The sequence below is a fragment of the Melanostigma gelatinosum genome (assembly GCF_949748355.1).
Source record: "Melanostigma gelatinosum genome assembly, chromosome: 6".
NCBI lineage: Eukaryota > Metazoa > Chordata > Actinopteri > Perciformes > Zoarcidae > Melanostigma > Melanostigma gelatinosum.
The window spans coordinates 11456534-11480718 of NC_136639.1; the positions used below are offsets into that span (position 1 = coordinate 11456534).

At 42.0% G+C, this 24185-nt stretch overlaps 2 protein-coding genes across 2 annotated transcripts; both read right to left on the reverse strand.

The window, feature by feature from the left end:
- Nucleotides 1–1526: 1526 nt before the first annotated feature.
- Nucleotides 1527–18923, reverse strand: mfsd3 (major facilitator superfamily domain containing 3). The gene is made up of 6 exons (XM_079269982.1): nt 18851–18923; nt 17551–18360; nt 10652–10799; nt 6617–6717; nt 4479–4588; nt 1527–2345 (listed from the first exon to the last, which is right to left on the reverse strand). Exons 2-6 carry the CDS (start codon nt 18248–18250, stop codon nt 2139–2141), a joined length of 1266 nt encoding a protein of 421 aa, XP_079126108.1. The 5' UTR covers nt 18251–18360; nt 18851–18923; the 3' UTR covers nt 1527–2138.
- Nucleotides 18924–19686: 763 nt separating this feature from the next.
- On the reverse strand, nt 19687–23453 carry LOC306779020 (annexin A1-like; the record flags this gene model as incomplete). The annotated part of the gene is made up of 11 exons (XM_079270760.1): nt 19687–20016; nt 20170–20292; nt 20393–20451; nt 20549–20644; nt 20729–20873; nt 21696–21775; nt 21969–22059; nt 22335–22448; nt 22568–22662; nt 22935–23019; nt 23403–23453. The coding sequence occupies 11 exons, from the start codon at nt 23451–23453 to the stop codon at nt 19957–19959; spliced, it is 999 nt and encodes a 332-aa protein (XP_079126886.1). The 3' UTR covers nt 19687–19956.
- Between the last annotated feature and the right edge of the window lie 732 nt (nt 23454–24185).

The window sequence follows — 24185 nt, forward strand, 5'->3', positions numbered from 1 at the left end:
TCTTTTCTTGATGATTAATAGAATTACATACTGCTTTAAAAACTGCCCTGTGGAGCCCTCCTTGCATATACAGCATAGGCCGATACACAACAAGTTTGCATAACACAATGAGTGGGCTTTTACTTGTAAATAAAACACCAAACTAAACTGGTCTATAGCGCTTGCCGCTCGCTGTTTTCTCAGGATGAAACATAATCCTCTGTCCTCAAACCCTCCCTCTCTATCCCCGCATCGCCTATCCCACCACACAAACAGTACAACCAGATAATGAGGCCGGCTGAGAAAGTGTAAAGTGGAGATGTATTGAGGGCCCGTGTAAACTGACCTAATCCTCCTTCACAGCATTTGTTGTGTTATTAGAGCTGTATGGGTTGTGCATCCTGCGACACGGGCCCTATTCACTCAGCCAGTGCACCGCAGAGAGCCAGGGTTGTGTTTGGAGCAGCTATAAACCGCAGTGGATTTTCAAAGGTGGGAATGTCCTCAAAGACCACACAAGACCTCGCCCATAGGGACAGAAAATGTGGTACAATCTGGTGACAGGAGGCAAATACCAGAGGTCACACACACACACACACACACACACACACACACACACACACACACACACACACACACACACACACACACACACACACACACACACACACACACAAAGAGACCAGAGTCTAAGATTCACTCAGCAGTTTTATTGTTTTGTGTAAATCTCATGGCAGAGGACCTGGCTACATGGATGAACCAGTAATGATGTAATATGGCCATATATTTATGTATGTGGGTGAAAGCATGCTTATTTTGGCTAAATATGCTGACATTAATACCTTAATGCAAACCTATGCATCTTTGTGTTATCTCCATTATCAATTTTAAGACTTAATTTCTATGAATACATTCACCTACAGAGCCCGGTGAAAAGAGATCTTTCTACGCTGCCGTTTCGTTCACATCTTAAGCCTGGAGAATTATTCTATACAGCGCACAGTACCATGGGTAGTTACACTATATTCTATCGTACATATTTATTGAAATAAAACACAAAAGTGACTTTAATTTGCCAGTGGTATTGGTCTTTTAAGTTTTATAAAGAGCGTAGTTATCAGTTTATTGATATGTCCGATTCTTTAATGAAAAACTTAGAGAAGATGGCAACATGCAGCGTGTAAGGCTGAGGTTTCCTATAAGAAGTAAGCGGTCAGGGTTGACCTATACGGTTCCAAGTTTACTTTGAAAAACGGTGGTTAATTAAACAGTAACGCTTCATTTCAACAGCTGTACTGCGTTTTTATTCACTTTTTAAATAGATGAACAACGAAACAGTTGCACTAACTGCAACCCTATACTTTGGCTAACTGTTGTAGCTCAGGTAACAGTGTGTATGTATTGCAACTATTCATCGTGAATGAGTGTATGCTCTACTTGGTGCAGCTACTGTGTACATTTGCCTCCTGTGTATTGTACCGTACAGCGCTGATGCGAGGTAGTAGAGATTCATTCATTTAGAACTGTAAACCATACAACTCAGGAGATTGACAGACATATTTATACACCGTACAATATGATAGAACAAGCATCACAAAGTAGCAATATTGCTTTTGGCTATAGCCCTTATTGCTGGCTTATTAAAACATTAAAATGGCTCAGATGATAAAAACAGCTTTGATTATATTTCCCGAAGTACTTCTCAACTCTCGGCCATCACCGCCAATTCATCACACTGATTGGATGCACCGATCCAATACTGTCCAGACAACTTATTACTCAATGTGCTCTTCGTAATATATCGTATCTGCAAGTTTCCTCACATTGTTGTAAATATTAAGACTTTTCCAGACATTTCAAATGCAAAATAAATAAAACGTAAGGCCAGTATTGCCAGTAAAATGACAATTGTGCAAAAAAAAAAAAGAAAAGAAAAAGAAGCCCACTCTGCAGCAGAGTTTTACCCACATGGCTGATTTCTCCTTAAAATGGCAGAACAAGAAAGTCGACTTTTTTATGATTTGCTGAATTCACAAGTGTTATATTTATCGGAAGGAATTTTGAGGCGTCTGAATACCGGTAGTCAAACTAAAGAAATTTAATACAATTGCAGCACCTGCAGACGCCCCGTATCAGGATCTTTCTCCCTGATCCTGATCTCACTTGGGCTGTTCTTTCAGCTGGTGCTCCCTGAGAGCACCTGTGAACGTAGCCGTCCACACGTGCAGGGCTGTGCCGGCGGAGAGGGTGAGGAAGAAGAGGAAGGCAACTTGGAAACCAAACCAATCCACTACGCCTCCGGCCAGAGCGCTGAATGTCAGCTTCCCCAGCACCTCCAGAGTCGACAGGAAACTGTAGTGGGTCGCCTGATGGAGAGAGTAGAGGGGGGGGGGGAGGTAGGATGAGAGGGCAGGAATGATGAGAAAAGAGTAAGAGGAGGAGGTGAAGGAGCGGGAAGTGGGCAGAGAAAAGGACAAGGGGGGGAAGGAGGAAGGAGAGGGTTTGGAAAATAAAGGCACATTGTAAGTAAAAGGAGGGAGTAGAGAGGTGACACTTCATACTATCAACGTATCAGTTGAAGTTTTTAAACCCGTAATACAAAACAACAACAGACAGAGACTGGATCAAAAGTGTGATTTTCAAGAAAAACTCCAAAAAGCAAAAGGAAACGATTGAAGGGGAAAAAAATAAAATAAAGAAGACTAGAAGCCTGAAAGAGAAAGCGTGAGATCAGAGCCTGAGACGATGGATGGAGGCCAAACGGAGAAGAGTATCTGATCCCAGCCTTAAGGCGAGAGAGAGTGAGAGAGACAGATTACCTAATCTCACCTAAACCTCCTCCTTCTGCCCGAGAGCCCGGCATTTAGGTGAGGCAGGTAACTAAACAGCACAGAAGGACTCTGGCGTCACCTACCATTGCCTGAATGAATTCATTCTTTAGGGTTAGGACTCTTTTCTTCATTATTACAAATGTCTTTACTCCATCAAACAAAAACAGATTTAAATTGTAAATTGTTCTGAGACTTTTTCATGGATAACTTACTCTTCTGCATTACAAAAGAATAAAGATAGCGCAAATGTGAACTTTTATATTTCGTGTGAAAGAGTTAACTTTCAGTTGGACATTTTACTGGTTTTAAAATAGTATTGTGATCACTTCTACCATGAACTTATTTTACAGGATTAACAGTGTTTGTTTTGCTGTGCACCTTTGCCATTTTAGAACGAGATCAAAAATTATGACAAACATTTTTCACTATTTTCAGAAGTGATGTAGACCAGATGATTAATCACTTCATCAAAAAAAATAAAAAAAATAAAATGTATTTACCACAATCACTATGATTAGTACAAACCATTTCTCACCGGAAAACGACTTCAAAATGAAGTGGTATGAATTGGACGAGAGTTGAAGAACTGGTGGTGAGTTGAGACTACTGTGGTCCGCACACTGAGGTAGAGAACTCTGAGACCCTGTGTGACCACCGCTAAGTGGAGTGCCTCTTTTTCTGAGCAACTTGTTTAACAGATTTGGTTTCTATCTCCTGGGGATCGTTAACAAGCACTCTCACTATCAGCTTTCTGTCACTGGATAGCACTACCTTCAATAACACACACAGATACACACAACGAGCGCAGCCCAGCTAATGCTCCCCCTTCCTGTGTGCACACACACACACACACTGATTCACACACCGACACACTAACAATCAAACAGTTTATGTGTCATGAGAACCTCTGAAATGAAAGGTGGTTCTCATCATCACATGTTGGGATTGGTTCTCTTTGTCATTTATTTTAACCAGATCCTGATATCTGTGCTACAGCCTGTGATTTCTTTCCCCTTTCTTCTCCACTTTAAGAGTGACAGCCATTTAAATGAGAATTTGTCACCTTCAGAGATTGACTGAGTGACGAGCGAGTGGCTGTGTGAGTAGCGATCACCTCCAGGCAACGATGGCCCAGTTACGACGGGGACACGAGGAGTTATGTTGAAGAGGAGGAAAACGAGAGAGGAGCGGAAAAAGTCGGAGAGCGTTTAAAGGACCCCAGAATGACAAAGAAGTAGAGTGAGGTGGTAGGAGGGACAATTGCAACGAGGGGGGGGGAGACAGAAAAAGAAAGAAGCAATGAATAGAAACTGGGTCTGAGATTTTCTGGGTGGAAACAGCTGATGAGAACTGACAGGTATAGGTTACGATAGGTTTGGTACTGTGTGCGGAGGATTTCCCTCTCCGGCACACACCGACAATCAATGGAAATGACATAACGGCACAATTAAACCAAGACAGAAAGAGGAAAGAAGGGAAGGCCGGAAGGAGGGAGAGAAGAAAATAAAGTTTGTGTTGTCTGTTGGAGCCACAGGAGACCACCTAACACCAAAGAATTCGACAATTAATCCCAAAATATTTGCGACAAAAGAGAAAAATGTATGACACAACAGCAGTCCCCGTCTCTAGGATGGGGCTGTCGGCGGGTGTGAATCAAGTTTGCTTTACCTGAATGCTCTCCTCGGCCCTCTGAGTGCAATGCATCATGGTAGTGAAGGTGAGCGTGGTGATGAGCCCGCCCAAAAAGTGTTGAACACTCATACTCAGGACGGCCATACCTGAAGTACCGAACACACAAAATCAAGCAAAAACAGACACAGAACGTCTTAGTGCAACTGTTAACTTGTTCTGAAACTATCAATTGTACAGTTTGCTGCTCCGCTAGACTTCCCACTATACCATTCTATGTAGAAATCAAAGTAGAGGGAGACAAGGCAGCGAGAAACGGTAAGCTGCTGAAGTGTCTCCTCTCCGTTCTCCTACCACGCCAACCCCCCCCCCCCCCATCGTCCCCAAAACACATGTAGCGTATCCTCTGAGGGGAAGTGGCAGAGCGGTGTTAGTGGGGAAACACAGAGGAACCACAGAGCCTATCTGTCTGTGCTCCCGCTAACACTGAATTATTCACTCAAGCCGCCAGAGTTTTTCCCGAATAAGACTCTTCAGTCAGCGACACAAGACTGTTGGAGTCACACAGATACACCGACTGATCAGACTGGAGGAGTGGGAAGCGGAGGGTTATCATGTAATATTGAAAAATTTGAAACTGAATGTTTTTCCGGGAGTTTTTTTTTGGTTGAGTTTTCCTGAAATCTTTGTTCTGGGTTTAAAGTAAAGGGGGAGGGGGGGGGAGGCCTCAACTTTCAGTCTGAGAGGCTTGATAGAGGAGCAGACAAACTCTCAGACGGAGATAAAAGGCGCAGATTTGAATTCCAAAAGCTTTGCGACTGAATCAGATGTGTCATTCAGACATTAATAACAGAATGGCTCTCTGGAGAGAGAAAGAACATCTGCCTATCAATGTCCTCTGCATCATCCACTCTTGGGCTGTATTAGCGTTGAACATCTGGCTCAGTCGGTAGGTTAGTCGTTCCTCACCTTTTTGTCGCTGTGTCTGACAATTTCTGTAACTTTCTGAAGACAATCCAACATTCATGTGTGCAGAAGTGAGAAAGTAAGCAGCAGTTTTAAATTCTGTCAAGCGCTCCTTTTTCATTCTTTGCCCAACAATTTCTGTCACTGAGAAAGTCTTCTAGGAGAGAAAGTGTGCAGTGATCCCCATATTTAAACAATTACTGTGTATCTTTGACTCGACGACAATTGATTCATTTTTAGAGCCTGAAGAGGTGAAACCTTTCAAAAGAAGTGTGAAAGAAAAAAACGTAATTGTATGTCGTAGAAATACTGTAGGATCTTCCTCTCTTTTCAGAATCCGATAACATATTCGACAACCAACAGGCTCCAGGTCACCCGACCAAAGACCAGACAAGGAAAGGCGTCAGTTATTCTATTGAAGGTAAATATCTATTGTAAAACTGTGCTGTACAGACATTATCTAACTTTAATATCAATTTACTACCTGCCAGCCAAGGTGACAGAAGTCAGCTGACATATTCCATAAGAAAAAAAGGACACACACCTTACGTCACAAATATCCAGGGGCTGAACACATTGACAGAGTAGTGAACGTCATCATGTAGTCTTTGTTGAGATTGTCAGAGGTGTTTGCTCAACGCTCATATTTTTGAGTGTCTTTTAGTCATTGTTGCGAAAGCATAGTCTCATTGTTCCTCTTTTCAAATGCAGTCCTGCTGTGTTTGGTGTATAGCATCATGACTTTCTTAGCCTTTTGTTACTCACCACATTACACAAGTCTGTTAGTTTTTATGACTGATTATGTAGCATATTCAAACGGTGGCCTTTAAAAATGCTGATTGCGTTGAATAAACAGTTCTTACTCTCAACAAAAGATAATTGAACCTATTCTAACTATAATATCACAGTCAGTGTGTTTATCATAAACTCACATTGTACATTTGCGACCTATAAAGCTGTGTTTTTACATGTAGCTGCACACTAATGATTCAGAAGACTGCCGGTTCAAATGAGGACTGCATGCATATGGGATCAAGATCTGGAAAGTTTAAATATGTGAATCTACAGAATTCAATAAACAACTGACACACTATTCATGGGAAAGAATACAAGACTGACAGGGTCACTCTAACTTCTGTTGTGAGTAGGACCACATAGAATAAGGATAAATGGTAATACGTGTTGTCTGTGACTGTATTTCTGTCGCTCACCTTTCATGAGTGGTGATGGTTCCAGTATGGTGAGTAGAGAGCTCTGGAACACCATGCTGACGGTTCTCAGTACAAACACACGTCGCATCATAGCCCCGATGCTGCGGAGAGACCAGCAAACCAGTCGCGCGTATCAGAGGGATGTTCAACAACTTTGAGGTTCGAGTGTTATTGATGAGCAGTGTGATATGGAGCGACAGGGGTTCAAGGTTAGTACATTTGGAGACGCTGTGTTTTTTCTTTCACACACCTACATGCGCACCCTCGGTAACATGTGTGCACGTGCTTCAGTCAAGTCCCCAGACACTAATTGATTCCCTGTTAGTGCAAGAAAATCATCCCCCTGTGGGTTTGGTTTGTGACGTAATCAATAACCTAAGGAGATCCCCAGCATGAGGAGGATAATTAATCACTGTTAACACATGCACGCACACACAAACACATACAAACGTTGTGTGACATCAGGGATTAACGATGCCAATCACTCAGAGGATGCCTGCCACTCAAAGGACTGTGTGTGTGTTTGTTTGTCTTTTTGCATGTAATTATTTATGTGTAAAAAAAAAAAAAAAGCTGTGAGGAAAAAGGAGCCGGATATCTGATTTAGTTGGATAAGAGCACTGAGTAAAAAGTCCATGGTTGAGATGTAAAGTTCAATGTTCTTCTCAGCAACGTTTACCAGTTAATTTCATTATCCGGCCTCATGAGACGAGGCCCTGGTCTGTATTCGGCTCAGCAGTTGACCAAACTGTGATCTTCTGATGAATATTGATCTCTGAATGTGTTCCATTTTTATCAATGTGGACCAAAGCGACAGGAAATGAGGAGAGAGTGAGGGCTGCTGACATGCACCACACTTGAACCGGGTATGTTCAGAATTATATGGTACGAGCGTATGACATTACATTTATGACATTTAACATTTCTCTAGAATATTTGCTCCAGTGACTATCGACAAAGAATGCCGTCTCCAACATAAACACTTAGTTGCTCTCAAATACCGTGATAAAATAAACTCATCTGTGTATGTGATTAAGAGTTAACAGAGTATTACAACAAATACTTTCACTTTCTTTGACTCATTCATAAGTAATTCTGAAGAGCTAAACATTTTGCACATGTATTTATTTACCTTTTTTTTATTTCACTCTCTTTCTGTCCCTCCACCCTCCTCTGTATCCTCTCCACCAAACCTTTCCTTACCTCTCGACTGGAAAACCAATCCTGCATCATTCACATGCTAAAGACATTCTTCTCTGTGCTGCTCCTTTACCTTCTCAATGACAGTCTTTCATATCACGCACTCTCTAGAGATGCTGAGGGGTGTGTGTGTGTGTGTGTGTGCGTGTGTGTGTGTGTGTGTGTGTGTGTGTGTGTGTGTGTGTGCGTGTGTGTGTGTGTGAGAGAGAGAGAAAGAGGACCTGCCTGGCTGCCACCTCACACGGGTCGGGCCCAGATAAGAATAGCCATGTTCTCGGGTTGCCAGTAGCAGTTGTAAAGGGGGTCATTCACTGACCACTCAGCCATTTCTGATGGTAAACCTTCGCACTGAGCTTTTAGAGGTGGGACTGCAGCCTGGTGGACAGCGCTCTCTCTGTGTGAATGTGTGTGAGAGTGTGTGACAGAAAGAAGTGAGGAAGGAGAAGTGACACTGGACGGTTCATAAAACCAAATACATCCTTTTCATCAAATAATCTAGAACTGAGTCATATCTTCTACTTTGCACACATTTCTGCTAATAGATCATCGAGTCATCAATATAGAAATCCACATAGATTGTATTTTCTAAATAAATAATCTTTATGGAATAATAAGTAAATAAAATGGGTGGAATAATCATTAATGTTTTCCACTATCACACAATATCTCAGTTGATTGCATGTTCATTTTAACGAGGGTTGGGGAAATGATTATTATTAATTATTAACTCTGATTCATCAGCTGTCATTTAACCTATACTGGCCTTACAGAGGTCCTTCAATTACAGTTACCTCGATAAAAATCACGGATTTCTCTGGGTTTGAAAACTATTGGAAACATTTGAGATATTATAAGCACACAGCTAAACAAAGTATTTAACATAGGTCTACTTGTTTCTAGACAATAGTACAATCACGCACCGTGTGGAAACTAACACACTATCCTCTACAAAGGCAGTGTTGTTATTTATAGCTCTTATTACATCACAATGGCCATAGGCAGGGCTGTGCTACGATGTGATCCTAGTATAAGCAGACATAAAACCTTATGCAACAATAGTCAGCCACAAATGGCAGCGTCAATGTGCTGAAGGGGAAAACATGTAAAGGTTAAATTCAATACTGAAACAACCTGCTATAGAAATCTCCTAATGCATGCTCATCAATATTATAAGTCTGCATTAACCACTGTATACCTGTGCTAATATACATTTAAAGTCATGGAAATCACCATAATAAGTCAAATCTAATATACTGCCATTTTATACAATAATCATGAAGTCTACTTCCTAGTATATCTCTTTAAATTTGAGAATTAAATTCAACTACAGTTGCACGTTGCCTCTCTGGGTTCAAACCCTGAGGGGTGTGTACGCGTGTGTGTGTGCGCGCGCGCATGAGTGTGTGTGTGATGGATTGGCTGCTCATGCTGCCCACACACCACACAACACACACAGGGGGTCCCTGAGCTCTCAAGCAAGGCTATGTTTACTTAAATTACTGTACACACACAGTCAGACAGGCAGAAACACACACACACACAAAAGCCTATGAAGAGAAATAAAAAAAAAAACAGGACGAACGGGCCCAGAGTGATGAGGAAGAGGTAAAGGAGGCGGAAGCAAGCTGCAGGAAAGAAAGAGTCAGTGTACACAAAAAGCTTGGAGGAGGAAGAAGAAGAGGAGCAAGATGAGCAGGAAGAAGATGATGGTGGTGGTATTGTTACATCTGATGGGATGAGAGCACAGAGTATGAGGCAGTAAGATACATGTTGGTGCTGTGGACTGGACTTTATCAATCCTCACTTTTTTTTGTTGCTTTTTTCCTCACTGCCGGAAACTAAAACAACAGTTTTACAGCGGAGCGGGCCTGGTGTTTCTGTCCTATAACAGCTCGTTTTCACCTCATTGACTCATTACATTCACCTTCTAAATGTACACTGAGAAACCTAAGGCATCACCTGTAACCATGGGGACCAGTCAATGTTCACATTCATGTGTGAGTATTAGAAACCCTTTAGTACATTTCTTTCTTTTTAAAGTGCCAAATATGACCTTGTTCCAGCTTCTCATCTGTGATTATTCCGAGATTCATAACTGTCATCGAAGTAAGACGGTTTTTGACTGTTGCTCGGACGAAAATAGATTTGTAAGCATTTACAAGTATTTATTTACATTTATGTATATAATGATGAAGGAAATAACTGGCATTAATCCATAATTAAGCCTTGTGAATATTGGACAACTCTATTGAATATGTGGATTTGATGACATGCAAAAACATGGCTACTTCCACAGTGTGTCGTCTTTGACTTTTACAAATTTATAAATTGTTAAAGGTGCTAAATACATGATTGGGAGCATTTCCATTGCCTCTCCACAGATCTCGACATGGCGACGGCTGAGCAGGCGGCTCGCAACAGCTGCGTTTACCTGAGGGGGAGCGGAGGGTTTGTGCTGCGCGTTTTTGCGACGGCGCTATCACCTATACAGTCGGCGGCTGTGAGCTAGCCAGTGTGGCATGGTCACATGCACTAAAAGCATGCTATGTCAACCAAACAATGAGAAGCTTCGATTACAACACACAGAGAGGTAGAGCGAATTAATTGCCTGCTCAGGAAGACATTAGTCCTCTATATGTTTACAGAGTAAATAGTTGTTTGTTGCTATGTTAAAGCTCTAAATATCTAATTTAGCACCTTTGAGGGAATTTTCCCCTGAGCACCAAAGACCCTACGATATGAGGCCCCTAAAAAGAGTTCTACTGCCATTCAACAGCAATCATGGTGGAGACAGTGCTAACCTGGTGAGAATAACCTGGTGTTGATGAAGGCTACCTGAACTGTGCGAGCAGCACGCCTCCCAGGAAAGACCCACAGATGGAGAAGCCCATGGCGATAACGCCATTCCAGAAGCCGAGCTCCCTGGCGGTCATGTGATGATCCAACAGGAAAAGAGGAAACATGGTCACTGCCCCCTGCTCACCTGTATACGTCGTGACAGAAGAGACAGGCGCACAAAGAGGGAAGATCAGGAGACAAAAAGAAGATGAGAGACAGAGGAAGAAGAGGAGGGAAGCGAGAGAGAGACTGGAATTAGTTATTCGGTCGGATATGATGATGGTTGGACATACAATTGATACATGTATGATGTACTGCATGTCTCTGACTAAGCATTGCTATTTTTCACCTACAGTAAATATGTGAGACACTTCCTGAATACACACGCCTATTCCAATCACAGTCAAATACGACGAGGATGTTGTACCGATCTGTTTAACCTGCAAGACTGAACAACATGGTTTTCCTGAGATGACAACTGCCGAATCAAACACGGCGCACCGAGGCCTATTCCTGGAAAGTGTCAATAATAGATGCCTGACAAGAAAAAGAATACCCTCAGTCACTTTATCAAACGGGGCCGAGTACTTTTCCTAAAGCACCAAAAGGAAAACACAACAAAAACACAAAAACTTCCACGGATGAAACAGACCTCACAAAGACCTTTCAGTCAAAATAAAAAGTTTCAGTCAGACTTTCTCTGTGTGGCGTTGAGTGTGGGGGTAATGTTCTGCTGAACATTACAGTAAAATATTCAGTGGCGCCGACGATACGCCATTATTATATTAATGGAGACTGACTTCAGAAAGACAGTGGGACCAAGGAGCTGCGTGAGTGACAGCTTGGCTCCCAGACTGCTGTCAAAGACGACGCAACACAACGCGACGACTCACTCACTCAGTCAGCCAGGAGACAAACAAAAATAGAGAAGGAAGAAGAAAAAAAAGGCAGATGAAACAGACTGAAATAAAAAGAATGAGAAAGCCGAGAAGCTCCCAGTGATAGGGAGTGCAGCAGTAGAACGAGAGTGTCACCACCGGTGTGACAAGCCAGCAGAAACATGGCGTAGGAAACACTTCTGTCACTCAGGCTTCACTGTTGGCAATCTACTCATAGTTAATAAAGACGGGGATGACCACGTTCAAGTTGGTAATGACAATTAAAGCCAATTAGATCGGTATGGAAACAGATCCATCTGTCTGTGTTTTTCTTTCAGATAAAGTATAAGCCAAAAAGAGGAACGAGGAGGTAATCACACTAAACGAGTTACTGAGCAGTACGTACGTTGCACTATGGGCTAGACAATAAACTGAATTGAGTTACTGTAATATCATTTTGACATATGACAACAACATGTCAACTTTGTACTCCTAAACCCATGATGTACTCAAATTCAAGCTAATAGACTTACAGTTCGTCTTTACAATGAATCGTTACTCTCTCCTCACACCCAGTGGGAGCTGCACTGATACACTTACACCGTCTCCGTGCATTATTCACATTTTAATATATGTCATCCTCTGTGCTGAACCTAGCCGGAACCATATTAGTCGTAATAAAGTAAACATTAGCAACAGCGGAACCCGTGACGCCATGGTTCTGTGCTCCCGTTCCCGTCTGCCTGTTGTTTAGCTCAAAGCTCAGAGCTTTCACAGTCCTGCCTTCAACTAATTATTTCTTTAAAGAGAGGGGGGGGGCGTGCAGACAAACACAAGCAGGCTGATTATTCCTTTCTATAAATATTCTCAAAGCAACAATTGTCCATTTCAGCAGGGATTTCATTCGACATCCGCAAAGATTAAACAAGCAGAATGAAGGGGAAGGAGAAAAGGGTGGAACAAGAGAGAAGGGGGGGGAGAGAGAGAGAGAGGACCAGAGTGGGTAGAGAAAAAGAGGGAGGAGTGGAGGACTAAGTGTGATAAAATAAAAAGGAAATAAAGCAAAGGGCAGAGAGAGAAACGGCAGTATAGGTGTAAAAGGGGCAAGGGAAGAAGAAATGAGATGTAGAGCAGGAAATGATAATCATAATGCATTTATCTAAAATAAACTACAAAAAAGGTGCGAGTTAAATGACACAGCTAAAGACAATGGAAGAGGAGGCGGGGGGCAAATGAACAGAGACATTGTTAGGTTAGCGAAGAGGAAAAAGAGGAGGGATGGCAGGCTCATAGGAAACACTGTTTATGTTTACATTAGAGGCAGACAGCACAGGAAGACAAAACGATTCAACATTAAGAGAAGTAACAGGGCGGGGTTTTGTGACATCAATCATTTACTAGACTTGCAAGCAGGTATAGCGAGGTCCAAGCACTGTGAAATAAAGACATGGAGGGAAACAACTATTATATTTTCTGCAGTTTGAACAATTTTGGTTATTTCGCGTCAGACATTTCTGTCGCTGTGTTTTTCTTCTGATAACATTTGTGGGGTTGTTGCACTTATTGTTGCTGGCCACTGAAAACCATGGATGTAGTGATTTCGAGTGTTTCAGATTAACTTGATTTGGTTTACTACATGAGCTTAAAAACCCATTGGATTGTCTGAAAAATGCATCGTCTCAAACATGAAAACAGGACTCACTTCAAAGCTCATGAAGAGTTGAGATTTAGGAGATACATGTTTTTCAAAGGACGACTTCATGTTACACAACACTGTCAATCAAATCTGATCAAATCACGTCGACACAGTGCAGATGAGAGATTAGCAGTTTTTTAGTGTTACTCATACAACACAATATAATATAATTATATACTATTAAATTAGGTATTTTTAACTTTTGTTTATTATTTAGTGATAAATAAGCAATATATTTAATATTATGGATAAATGAATTGAAAGAATTCTACACAAAACACTGTCTGTATTAGATGGGGGGAGATGGCCTGTGAGTATGTGTGAATGTTGGGTGGTAAAAGCGAGGGATCGGAGGAGGATAAGGGTGAGATGAGGGTGAGAGGTCGACGAGGACAGTGGGGTGAAATCCTGACGTCCACGCTGCAGCTTAGACAAAAGAGCTGGCAGAGCAGGAGAGATCACTGAGGACACTCAGATATTATCACTTCCTGCAGAGAGCATGGTAAACAGGGACAGGTTCATACATACTACATGTTGGAGACCAGCGCACACACACACACACACACACATGTCTATGTGCATACTGTACACATGCACACACACACCTTTCAGCTCACCAGGCTCTCTGGGGATAAAAGCAGTAAACAGAGCCCTATCTATACACACCTTTACAATATCCTATGCATGTTAGTTGATTCACACACACACACACACGGAGTCCCTGCAGATCAATGTAGAGTTCTCTGTGGCCCTCCGGGGGTCATGGACATGGGAAAACACACTCTTTAACTATGCATAAGTAAGAGAACCACCATCACAGAAACCTGCTAGTTACTGGGTTGATTTTGTCTGTTCTCTGCGTTTATTTTCTTAGAAATGATGTATCATTAATATCCATTCCGGGTCTTAAGAGTAAATATCCCCTTCATGTAAACGATCTGTTAAGAATTGCTCGGCTATGCTCCAGTTCCATTATGTCTTTCAGTATACAGTTGTATTTGTTGGTTAAATGAAAAAACAAGATTTCAGTGTTCAATTTAGATTCAATTAGATCCAACAATGAAGAAAACAATTACTACACTAAGATTTACTCAAATTAAAGGATCGGGGCCAACCGCAGGTCTGAAATCAATAGAGACGGTACTGAAACCCAACAATTAATAAAGTTATTGGTGTTTTCTAATGCTATCAAAGCTGTGTTCACATCAGTTATTTGATGCAAGTTCAACACACAACGAAACAGGCCAAAATTATGAAATATTATTTGTTGATGAAAGCATGTGATGGTGCTTTTTTTTAATCAAAGACATAAAATCCACTTTGGATTTAGCTCATTATGTGAGAGTTATGGAGACTTTTAAACATGCAGAAAGATCTGGAACCTATACGTTTGTGCACGGATAAGTGTGTTTATCTCTGTTGCCATTTTGCTCTCTGTCTTTCTCAGGGCACCATGTGGTGGTTGTTCATTTATTCATCACTTCCTTCAGCCTCCCTCCCTGCAGTCCTTTTTCCCTCTGGAAAATAACCCCCCCCCCCCCCGATCTGAGCATGCATGTGAAATATAGTGCCAATAAAAAACTATATTTTATGCCGATCCCTCTTTCCCTTCTTCCTTCAGCGATTTTAAGGCAGAGAGAGACGTGCATTTACAAAACATGTTGACTAAAGCTGACAAAAAACACAAAAGAACCTGCACAGTAGAGGGCTATGGTCAATGGCTTTTTGTAATTCCAATATTCACATGAACATGAGTACATGAGCCTCTTAGCCTCTACCCAATATACACTCAGTTGCCTGTTTATTAGGTTCATCCTGCTAAATGATTGCAGTCCAATACAACAGCACAGCAATAAATTCTGCCTTCATGAAGGTTTTTGTTGAAACTGTACTGCATCACCATGAGAGTAGTTTCTGATATTTTGTCAAACCCATTTATATCAATGAGATGTATCTCATGAACTAATAACTGGGTGTATTTTATCATAAACTTTTGTAGTTGCCTTTTTTGGAAGAAAAGGTTCGAGTGGAGTATTTGGACAAAGCTTATTTTTTTGTGTTCATCCATCCATCCATTCCTCCGTCCACCTGGTCAGTTCCCAGGGAAAGCCACCATCAGGGGACTCCATCAGGGGCCACCATCAGGGGCCACCTCTTCTCACCGTCATTCACGCCTCTTGTCAAACATACAGGGCTACTGACCCCGTACCTGAAAAACACGTGCAACACTGTGGCATCACTTACACCAGCGATGAGTCGTTCATTGCAAATAAATGTGTTGATATAGCTGAAGAATTGCGGTAAAATAATTATGTTGCTTAAATTGTCAAATTATAGGAATCAACACTTTGCAGTATGTTAAAAAGATAACGAGAAATGCCATTTTAGCTATAACTGTGTTTTACATGCCAGCACAGAACTGAACAGTTTGTTTTCCTACATATGACAACAACAGGATATTAAAATGTTTGTATCCAACATTTGAGCTGATCTGCAAATCAAAACCTCTCGTTTGCCTACTTCTTGACCTTTTCTGCTGATATGTTCTCTCCAAACCCCCCCAAGCCCTCCGTCCTTCCGGCCGTCCCTCTAGTCTACCCAGACAGTTCTCCCATCATGCCTGTGGCCTCAGATGGCACAGAGGTCACAGTTCAGACACGAGGCTCTTCATGATTGGCCGCTGTGTTGGGCCCGGCGCAAACTCAGAGTTCATCACGGATAGATGGGGGGGGGGGGGGGATTACACAATATCTTTTCCTCCGCAAAGACGGGAAACATTCAGACGGCTACAGCAGGAATACCTAACGAGTGATACGGGTCTTAATGAATCTACCGAGAAAACACCAACTACGACAGTAATTCCTGTTGTAATCATGAGCATCAGCCGATGGTGAGTGTTGGGTGTCCGTGTGACAGGGAGTGTTGGGGGGGGGGGGGGGGGGGGGGGGGGGGTTGCTCTCCAGACAGATTAGGGGGTCCAGCCAGCCATCATATTTTGTCTAGTAGTGTCGTCTGCTGGGACTCATCCGATTACTGAGCCACTCTTAAAACTCTCAAAAACACACACACACACACACAATCTAAAAACAAAGGCATTTACATTCAGCACATACGCAAGTTAAATCTATGCAAATATGAGGAGACAATTATATTCCCACCACCCACATACACTCTCACACCCACACCCACAAAAGACACATCAGCATGATGCACTGTCTTCCATTTCGGTTTCTGAACGCAACAGACACAAAGACACTCTAATCCTCACATAATCCCCTTCTGCTACCAAACACCAAACTCTGGTCGTATCGACTCTCTCTCCCACTCTCACACACAAGCTTGACTGATCCGAAACTACTTTCAGATTTTTGTTTCTTATTGGAACTCATCTCATTCACATACAAAACGTACTGCATGAGCACAATATGCATTCAAACATTGTCTTCTTGCTCAAGTGCCTTAGGTTTATACTTTTATAACTGAGACATTAAAAGCAACTGCTTTATCTCAGCAGGGCCTGTATTTTCCAATGTGCATACAGGACCTGCTAAGACACAATACATTGTCAAGTGATAATAACTTCCCAAACTTTTCCAAAACACTCACTCCTCAGTTCGGTCTTCATGGACACACCAACAGAGACATCTAGTGGTGAGCTCTGGGTCCTACATTAAGGGAGGAACACGACTAAAGAAATGTTCACAGCGGGACAAAGAGGGACCATTTCAGGAAACTTTTCATTGCTTCAAGTTTTTTTGTTTTGTTTGTCTAGTCTGTGAACGGAATGCCAATACAAACTGATAGGCTTATAAACTGCTTTCTCATGTATGGGTAGATGAGATGGAAGTGGTCCTATTTATGTTTTTCTGTGCTTTCTCTTTTCTCGTCCGATTCGTCCTTTAGTGATGTCAATCATGAGCATACATAATTAGAGCTGCAGAAATGTGTTGATTAATCAGTTAATGCATCGAAATAAAATTAATCTGAAACAATTTAACTGATTAATCGTTTCAGTCATTTATCAAACTCCCAGCATCCTCTGGTTCTCTGTTTTACATCATTGTACACTGAATATCGTTGCACATTTGAGGACATCGCCTAGAAAAATGTGATGGACATTTTATAGATCAAACAATTGATAAAGAAAATGATAATCTAGAAGCAGCCCTAAAAACAACGTACAGTTTCATCTGGGAAGGTTCAGACATGATATCAGTATTAATATTAGCCCTAGGCTGCAAAGATAATATCATTTAAAAGATTTTAGTGTCCAGTATTAGAGTCATTTATGAGTCTGGTGCGTGCGTATTAATCGGACTCACCTAGTTTGTATGTCAGCACATACAGGACTGTCCAAGGGGTGCCCGGCACTGCCAGCATCTTCCTCCACACTCTCCATGGCCTCATAGCGTCTGCTCCCTGCCCTCCCCTCCTGCTGCCATCTGCCTGTTGGCCCCTCAACATCTCATCGTCCAGCACAGGGGCCCCCCACACAAACAGTGCAACGCCTGCATATACAAACGTTAGCAGCATAAACATCCAGCTCCATCCGGCCACGTCAATCACAGCCAGCAGCCCACCTCCTGCAAACACAGATCCAGCTTTATAGCCCACGACTTGGGCTGTGTTGCCCAGTCCCAGCTCCCCACGACCTTTCAACAACCCCACCGCGGCCCCGTCTACAGCAATATCCTGGACAGAAGCCAAGGAGTTCATGGCCAACAGAGTTCCTGCTACTCCCCAGATATGTGCTTCTGGGGCCAGGGCAGCACTGGCGAGGCATGTCAGAGCCAGCCCAGACACTGTCCCCACCAGCCAGCGGCGCTTCGTGCCAACCCGGTCCACAAAAGGGGCCCAGAGCACCTTGAGGACCCATGGGAAGTAGAGGATCTTGGTGAAACCAATGCGGGTTAGGGAATGACCAGCTCCACGCAGGTAGACCGGAAGCAGGGAAGACTGGAGACCATAGGGGATGCCCTGGACAAAGTACAGCAGGCCCAGGAAGACAAGTTTGTCATTCATGATGTACCGCCACAAGAGAGCCTATAACTGAGCAGACATGGGTCAGGTCATTGTGTGGATGAAAGTGGAGATCCTCAAATGGACTGGTTGTCTCAGATGAACTGATCGACCTGAAATGAAAAGGTTCAGGGTTATTGATGCTGAAGTTACGATCGTGTTGAAGACATGGGGTAAATAAAGACTGCCACAGCTCGCGCAAGCAGCCTTAAAAGGATGCGTCTGCGCTGCTGTTTTACTGTCAGAGTCTGCCCAGCTCAGTTATCAGTAACGTTAACCCAGCTACCATTAGCTCCTCAAAGTCAAATGACTTATGGACATAAACGTACTCAATAGAACAGTGACCACGTGCGTGTTTATCATTTCAATTGACGTTATATCAGAACACAAACGTGACTTTGCGTCGTTGACGATTGTGCAGACAGGTACAACAGTTAAAGTTTGACACACTGACAGACTAGCTACCGGTAGCTAGCTAGCTGGCATGCTAACCTTAGTAGACCAATAGCTTTGAAACACTTACAGCATGCCAATATTAAAAGGAGTTGTGTTGCAATCAGAAAAAATGTTCCATATACGTTATGAAATAAATGAACACTTAACCTGAGCTAGAAAGTAGGTTAGCCTAGCGTTGGCTAACCGGGAGAAGGTGCTCCTCTTGTTTATAGTTGTGGTGTGCATAAGCTATGAGGTTGCCAGGTTCTATTACAGCAATCCCCCTTCTGCAGATGGCAACAATAGCGCGTGTCTGTTGCATTTGTAATGTAAAAGCATGAGTCTGCTTTCTACCATTTAACACGACTTGATGAATAGTCTATTACAGTAAAAACATTACCCAACCGTAGGTCCCTTAATGACACTAAAATATACAATAGATGTCCTCTACCACCCACTCTGTGTGTGAGTCATTGGTCATTCATTCAATGTATTGCAATTTCTAAAGTTATTTTTTTGCACCAAAATGTGGTAGCCTGTGAATCATATATATAAAAAAATATAAAAAATCTCTTTTGCAAGATGTAAGTAACAATACTACATAACATTAAGGAGCAGTTTTTTTTTTATGCGTTGCTAAGGAGACACTCCAGAAGATGAGTCACTCAGGTATAGTTCCATCATTGTTCAAAGTCAAAGAACAACTTTATGATGTTAGTTGTAATGAATAAATATATTTTAAAGTAAAGTGCATTTCTCTGGCATTTATAGTTTTCTACTGTACTGAACAGTTACACCCCTATATAAATATATACACATACACACTGTATATTTGTGCATTATACCATCAGTAGTATATCTGGTTGGTTCATGTCTTTCTGGAGATGCATGCGTTTATGCAAAGAATCAAAACTACTCAGATGGGCTTTCATGCAAAAGCTTTTATTTGCAAGTTGTCCAACCACCTTCAAGGGTAGGCCTACTGCTGCTGAATATGAGTGGCACATAGGGATCTGTATACATCCGGTATAGGGATCTGTATACATCCGGCATAGGTTCAGCATACTGCTGTCAGATCTATACTGAGATATCCGCCAATTCTATGATAATCATGTGCATTGCTGTTAATATAGTCTAAAATGTCATGACAGACAAGTCTTGTCAGTTTTCCACAAGACCATATAGTACACAATATATGTCAAAAGATTATAGGTCACTTTCCACAGCTGTGCTGGCTCTTCAGTTGTATGAGCCTTGATCCCATTGATTGGCTGTTAGTTTTCACTCCCACAGAGAGCGAGCAGAATCTTCTCATAGTCTCCTTTAGTGTCATCCTGAAGAAAAGAAAAATGTACTTTTTTCACATTGTGCACTATTTCCCATTGCTTGTTGTTTTTTTAAACCATATGTATATCAATACAAACCCGAAAAATTCTGACATCTAAACATAGACTGTATGGGTGTATCGTCATCAGAAGTTTGCTCACCAGAATATCCTTGTAGAGTGTTGTGCCATAGTTTTTCTTGTACTCATCCTTGATCCGTTTCATGTCAATTTCAGAGCGGCTCACCATGATGCGCGTCAGGATATTCTTGCGGGTACCTTTACCCTGATGGGCAGAAAACAGTCAGTCAGGGAAGGCCTTTTGGCAGCTGGCATAGAATCCTGCATGCACTTATTTTGTGAGTAGTATCGTACTTATACCGTACCTTCATGGCCAAGTTCAGCTTCTCAGCAAAGAACGCAGGTCGGCTTCCAGCACACTTTACTGTAGTTATTTAAAAAAAAAGTGGGTCAAGTTTCAATCAAGTCTGTGCATAAATCACTGCATGAATGAAAGTTAGTGTAGAGGGTTGTGCCTTTACCTAATGCTGTGAGACAACTTTCAACATCTCCCTTCATCTCCAGATCGATAGTTTTGGCCATGTCCACTTCGCTGTACATAGAGTACCTTTCGAACACTGAAGGAGAGAAAGTGTGTTAGATCTGACAGACAAACAAACATAAAAACAGATTTAACTGAACACGAGATATAGGCAGCTAACCTTTACGGAGATGATGGGCACTCCTGTTGGTGAGGACTTCAATGAAGACGAAGGCATTACTGCCCTTCCTCCCCTCCCCGGCCTCGTACAGAGCCCTGGCATCGATGTCAACCATCAGATCACAAAATCCTTCAGTCCTGTTGGCCTGTGATGAAGAAAAGCAGACCAACTTCACTGCTGAACACAATTAAGACTTTTAGGAAATTATTTTCTTGGCGAAAAACTAATTAGCCTGTACACAATAGACAGTAAGGTGACTCCCATTACACTTCAGTTTACTGTGAGACTCTGTAGCTTTCTTTTATCAAAGATCTATTGCAAATGTAGTGCTGTGAAAGCCTGATTTAAGATGATTGTATAATCAAGTGGCATCGGCAGCATCTTTGTAGCATAAAATATGAGCTGGGTGTTTTATTTCAGTCTCAACATAATGATCTCCATTTTTTGAGCATGAAAGCTAAACAAAATGTTGTAAAGGCAACAGCAATATGAGGTAAAAGTTGTACAATAAATAGTGTTATATTCTATTGATAATAGAGACAATTAACAGGCTTTAAAATACAGAATAAGAAAAAGATTAAATATGAGACTAATTGACCCGCCAGGCTGTTTAAAGCAGACAGTTCCCCATCATTTTATCAAAAATGTAGCCAGCGACGTCATTTAAAACATAATTGATGTTTAGCATGTTAGAGTTTGTGCTGTACATTGCAAGATGTCCAAAAAAAAAAAAGGGCAATTAAAGGCCCAATGTTAACTCGTGTTGTGTATCAAGGGAGTGAGTTATATATTTTATAATTCACTGTCACCATAGCAGCTACAGTGTTATGTTGCCTCAGAATTTAATGCATCCTGGTGTTGTGATTAGGTATCTGTAACCTACTACACATGTCTTCAAAATCCTGTACCAAGTACAGCATGAAACACACCACGACATTAAAAAGCAAGTGTGTACACACACGCGTACCTTGCAGAGTTCAAGGAGGGCAGCCTTGAAATCTCCACTAGTGTCACTCGTGATATCAGCCTCCAGGTCCGTCTCGTAATCTTAATTAAGAAATCACAATATTACCATAAATTATGTTACAATTTTCAGCTTTCATAAAGTGCTTTTTTGAAATGTTTAAATCTCCTCCCCATATTAAACAAGTTGTCATTTTCCACTGTCACGTGTGCTATCACTTTTATTTTTGAACACTAGCTTAGTGGAGAATGTTGCTTAAAAGTTGTCACCACGCACCTTCTTTGTAGGCTCCCTTTATATCCACGATCTCGCGGTTGTTTCTGGAAGCCAAAATCTCTATAAGGACCTCCTCCTCTGTGCCCAGACCCTGAGAACGGGATGCAGGCATATATACATCGATACAGAGAAAGACTCATTCTTCACTGGCCCCATTCAAACAAAACACACCTTTGACCCTCCTGTTAAGAAAACAATACATGAATAATATGTGGAAGTGGGTGGATGCCATTAAATGCACCAAAAATAGCAGATGATGGTGAGGCCACGACATTCACCTCAAATGAGCTTCATTTATGAGCATTAGAGTCATTTATAGCAGTGTTCCTTTTAAGTGGCTGTTTGTATTTGTGTGTGTGCGTGCACCTTCATTGCCATTTTCAGCAGGTAGGCATCGTACTGGGCCGGTGTTTTCAGGAGAGCCAACACCACATCCTCCAGATCTCCCGTCAGAGCATACTTCAGTGCTGATTCCAGAGACTAGGACAACCGATGAGCAAATAGTGTTTGAGAGCATGTGATCGTGTGTGTAACATTGCATGTACTTTGGAACAACATCTACTTTCTTGCTGTGAAAGTCTTTATTTAAATGTAACAACCTTGCCGCTGGTTTGCTGGTAAGCCTCTTTGATCTGCTGTCTCTGGTCGTTACTCCTTTTCACCAGGATTTCAATTATGGTGTTCTCATCCACACCTGCACAAAGAATATGTTGCGACGTAAAATCACCATTTATGTTATTCTGCATCTGCACGACAGATATGAAAGTAGGTGGAGACTTTAGTTTGCAATAATAGATAAAGAAAACTTTCTACAACAGACATTACACAGAGTAGTCATGGTGCATGATGGCCAGCAGAGGATGTTAAAGTTCTTACATTAGAGGCCAGCATGTTGTACTTCTAGCACAGACAGTTTCCAAAGCAGACACACACACCAAAGCTTTCCTGTGTGCACATTAAGGTCACCTTTTGCCTGGATGGCTTCATCCAAGACTGCTGCATCTCCATTGGGCCTGAAATTGGGTGCTGCAGTCACCGTTCCCTCCTGGACCTGAAAGACACAACACAGATTGTGAGTTTGGTAAATAACTCTACCAAGTGGTGTGCATGAGGTCACTTGCAAACATGCATTTTTATAACTCCTTGGTTGCAAAAGTATTCTTTAAAAATCGGTAAAAAAAAAATCACATTTTTCTCCCCTTACACATTGCTGCAGCCATCTTCTACATAAGACATACAAATGATATATAAAACATAATTTTGACGGTTTTATAACCCCTGTGGCACTTGCTGTCTAGCCTGTGCCCCTACATCTCCATGCCACCAAAGAACATGACGGTGCCCCTTAATATTATTTTTTCCAACCACCAGGAAGATGAACAAAAACAGGGCTATTTGACTGAGCAACCGGAACAGAACCACAGAATTACGTACCGAGTCATCGGGCATGCATGTCTGCTGCAGCAAGGCTTGGATGACAGACATCGTGAGATTACTGGAGTCTGTCTGAGAAGAAAAGATTTGATGAAACAAAGTCCACTCATCAGATATAGAGAGTATTCAAAGAAGAAATTATTACCCTTATTGGTTTTACGAGTAAAGTTCTCATCGATTAAACTTGTTAGTAGAAGTAACTCATGTTTGTATTTCCTTCATCCAACCACACCCTCATAGGTTACATTAATATATTTAAGGAGAGGGGATTTAAAGGTATCACATCTGGTACTAAACTTCAGCAAACTCAAAGTAACAGCTGGAGACCAGATTTTAGATTTTTATTTTAAATCGAAGGAAAATGTCTTACCGTGTGTCCTGAGAGGGAAGAAGTTTGTCTTACTGCAGTTCCACAGGCATTGTAGTGACAGAAAGAGTTTATTTATACTCATGATAAACCACACCTATAACGGGTCCAGCCCATACTCTCCTCCACAGCTGTCATGAGATTGAAGCTCCCAGCTCCCTCCTGATTGCATTCATTCAACTCACCTGCCCAGTCAACCCAGCTGCCTTCCATCTACTCATCACACAACAGTATATCTACCCCGGTTCCACATCCACATTCTGCCGGATCATTGTTGTTTCTACCTCCTCGGTATACGGGTTGTTCTCGGCCGCTCAGTGTAATTGTGTTCTGAGTTATCGGTCCCTTGGTCTCACTTTTGGCTTCCTGTGTCTCCAGTTTGGATCAGCCTCCCGGTTCCTCAGTCTGTCTGCCCT

What these genes read in the sequence shown, in the direction of transcription:
- mfsd3 (XM_079269982.1), bottom strand. Translation starts at nt 18,250, where the DNA reads ATGAATGACAAACTTGTCTTCCTGGGCCTGCTGTACTTTGTCCAGGGC. An exon ending in GTGCTGCTCGCACAGTTCAG is followed by an intron (nt 6,718 to 10,651) that starts GTAGCCTTCATC and finishes GTCTCTCCGCAG; the next exon opens with CATCGGGGCTATGATGCGAC. An exon ending in GGGCCGAGGAGAGCATTCAG is followed by an intron (nt 2,346 to 4,478) that starts GTAAAGCAAACT and finishes TCTCTCCATCAG; the next exon opens with GCGACCCACTACAGTTTCCT.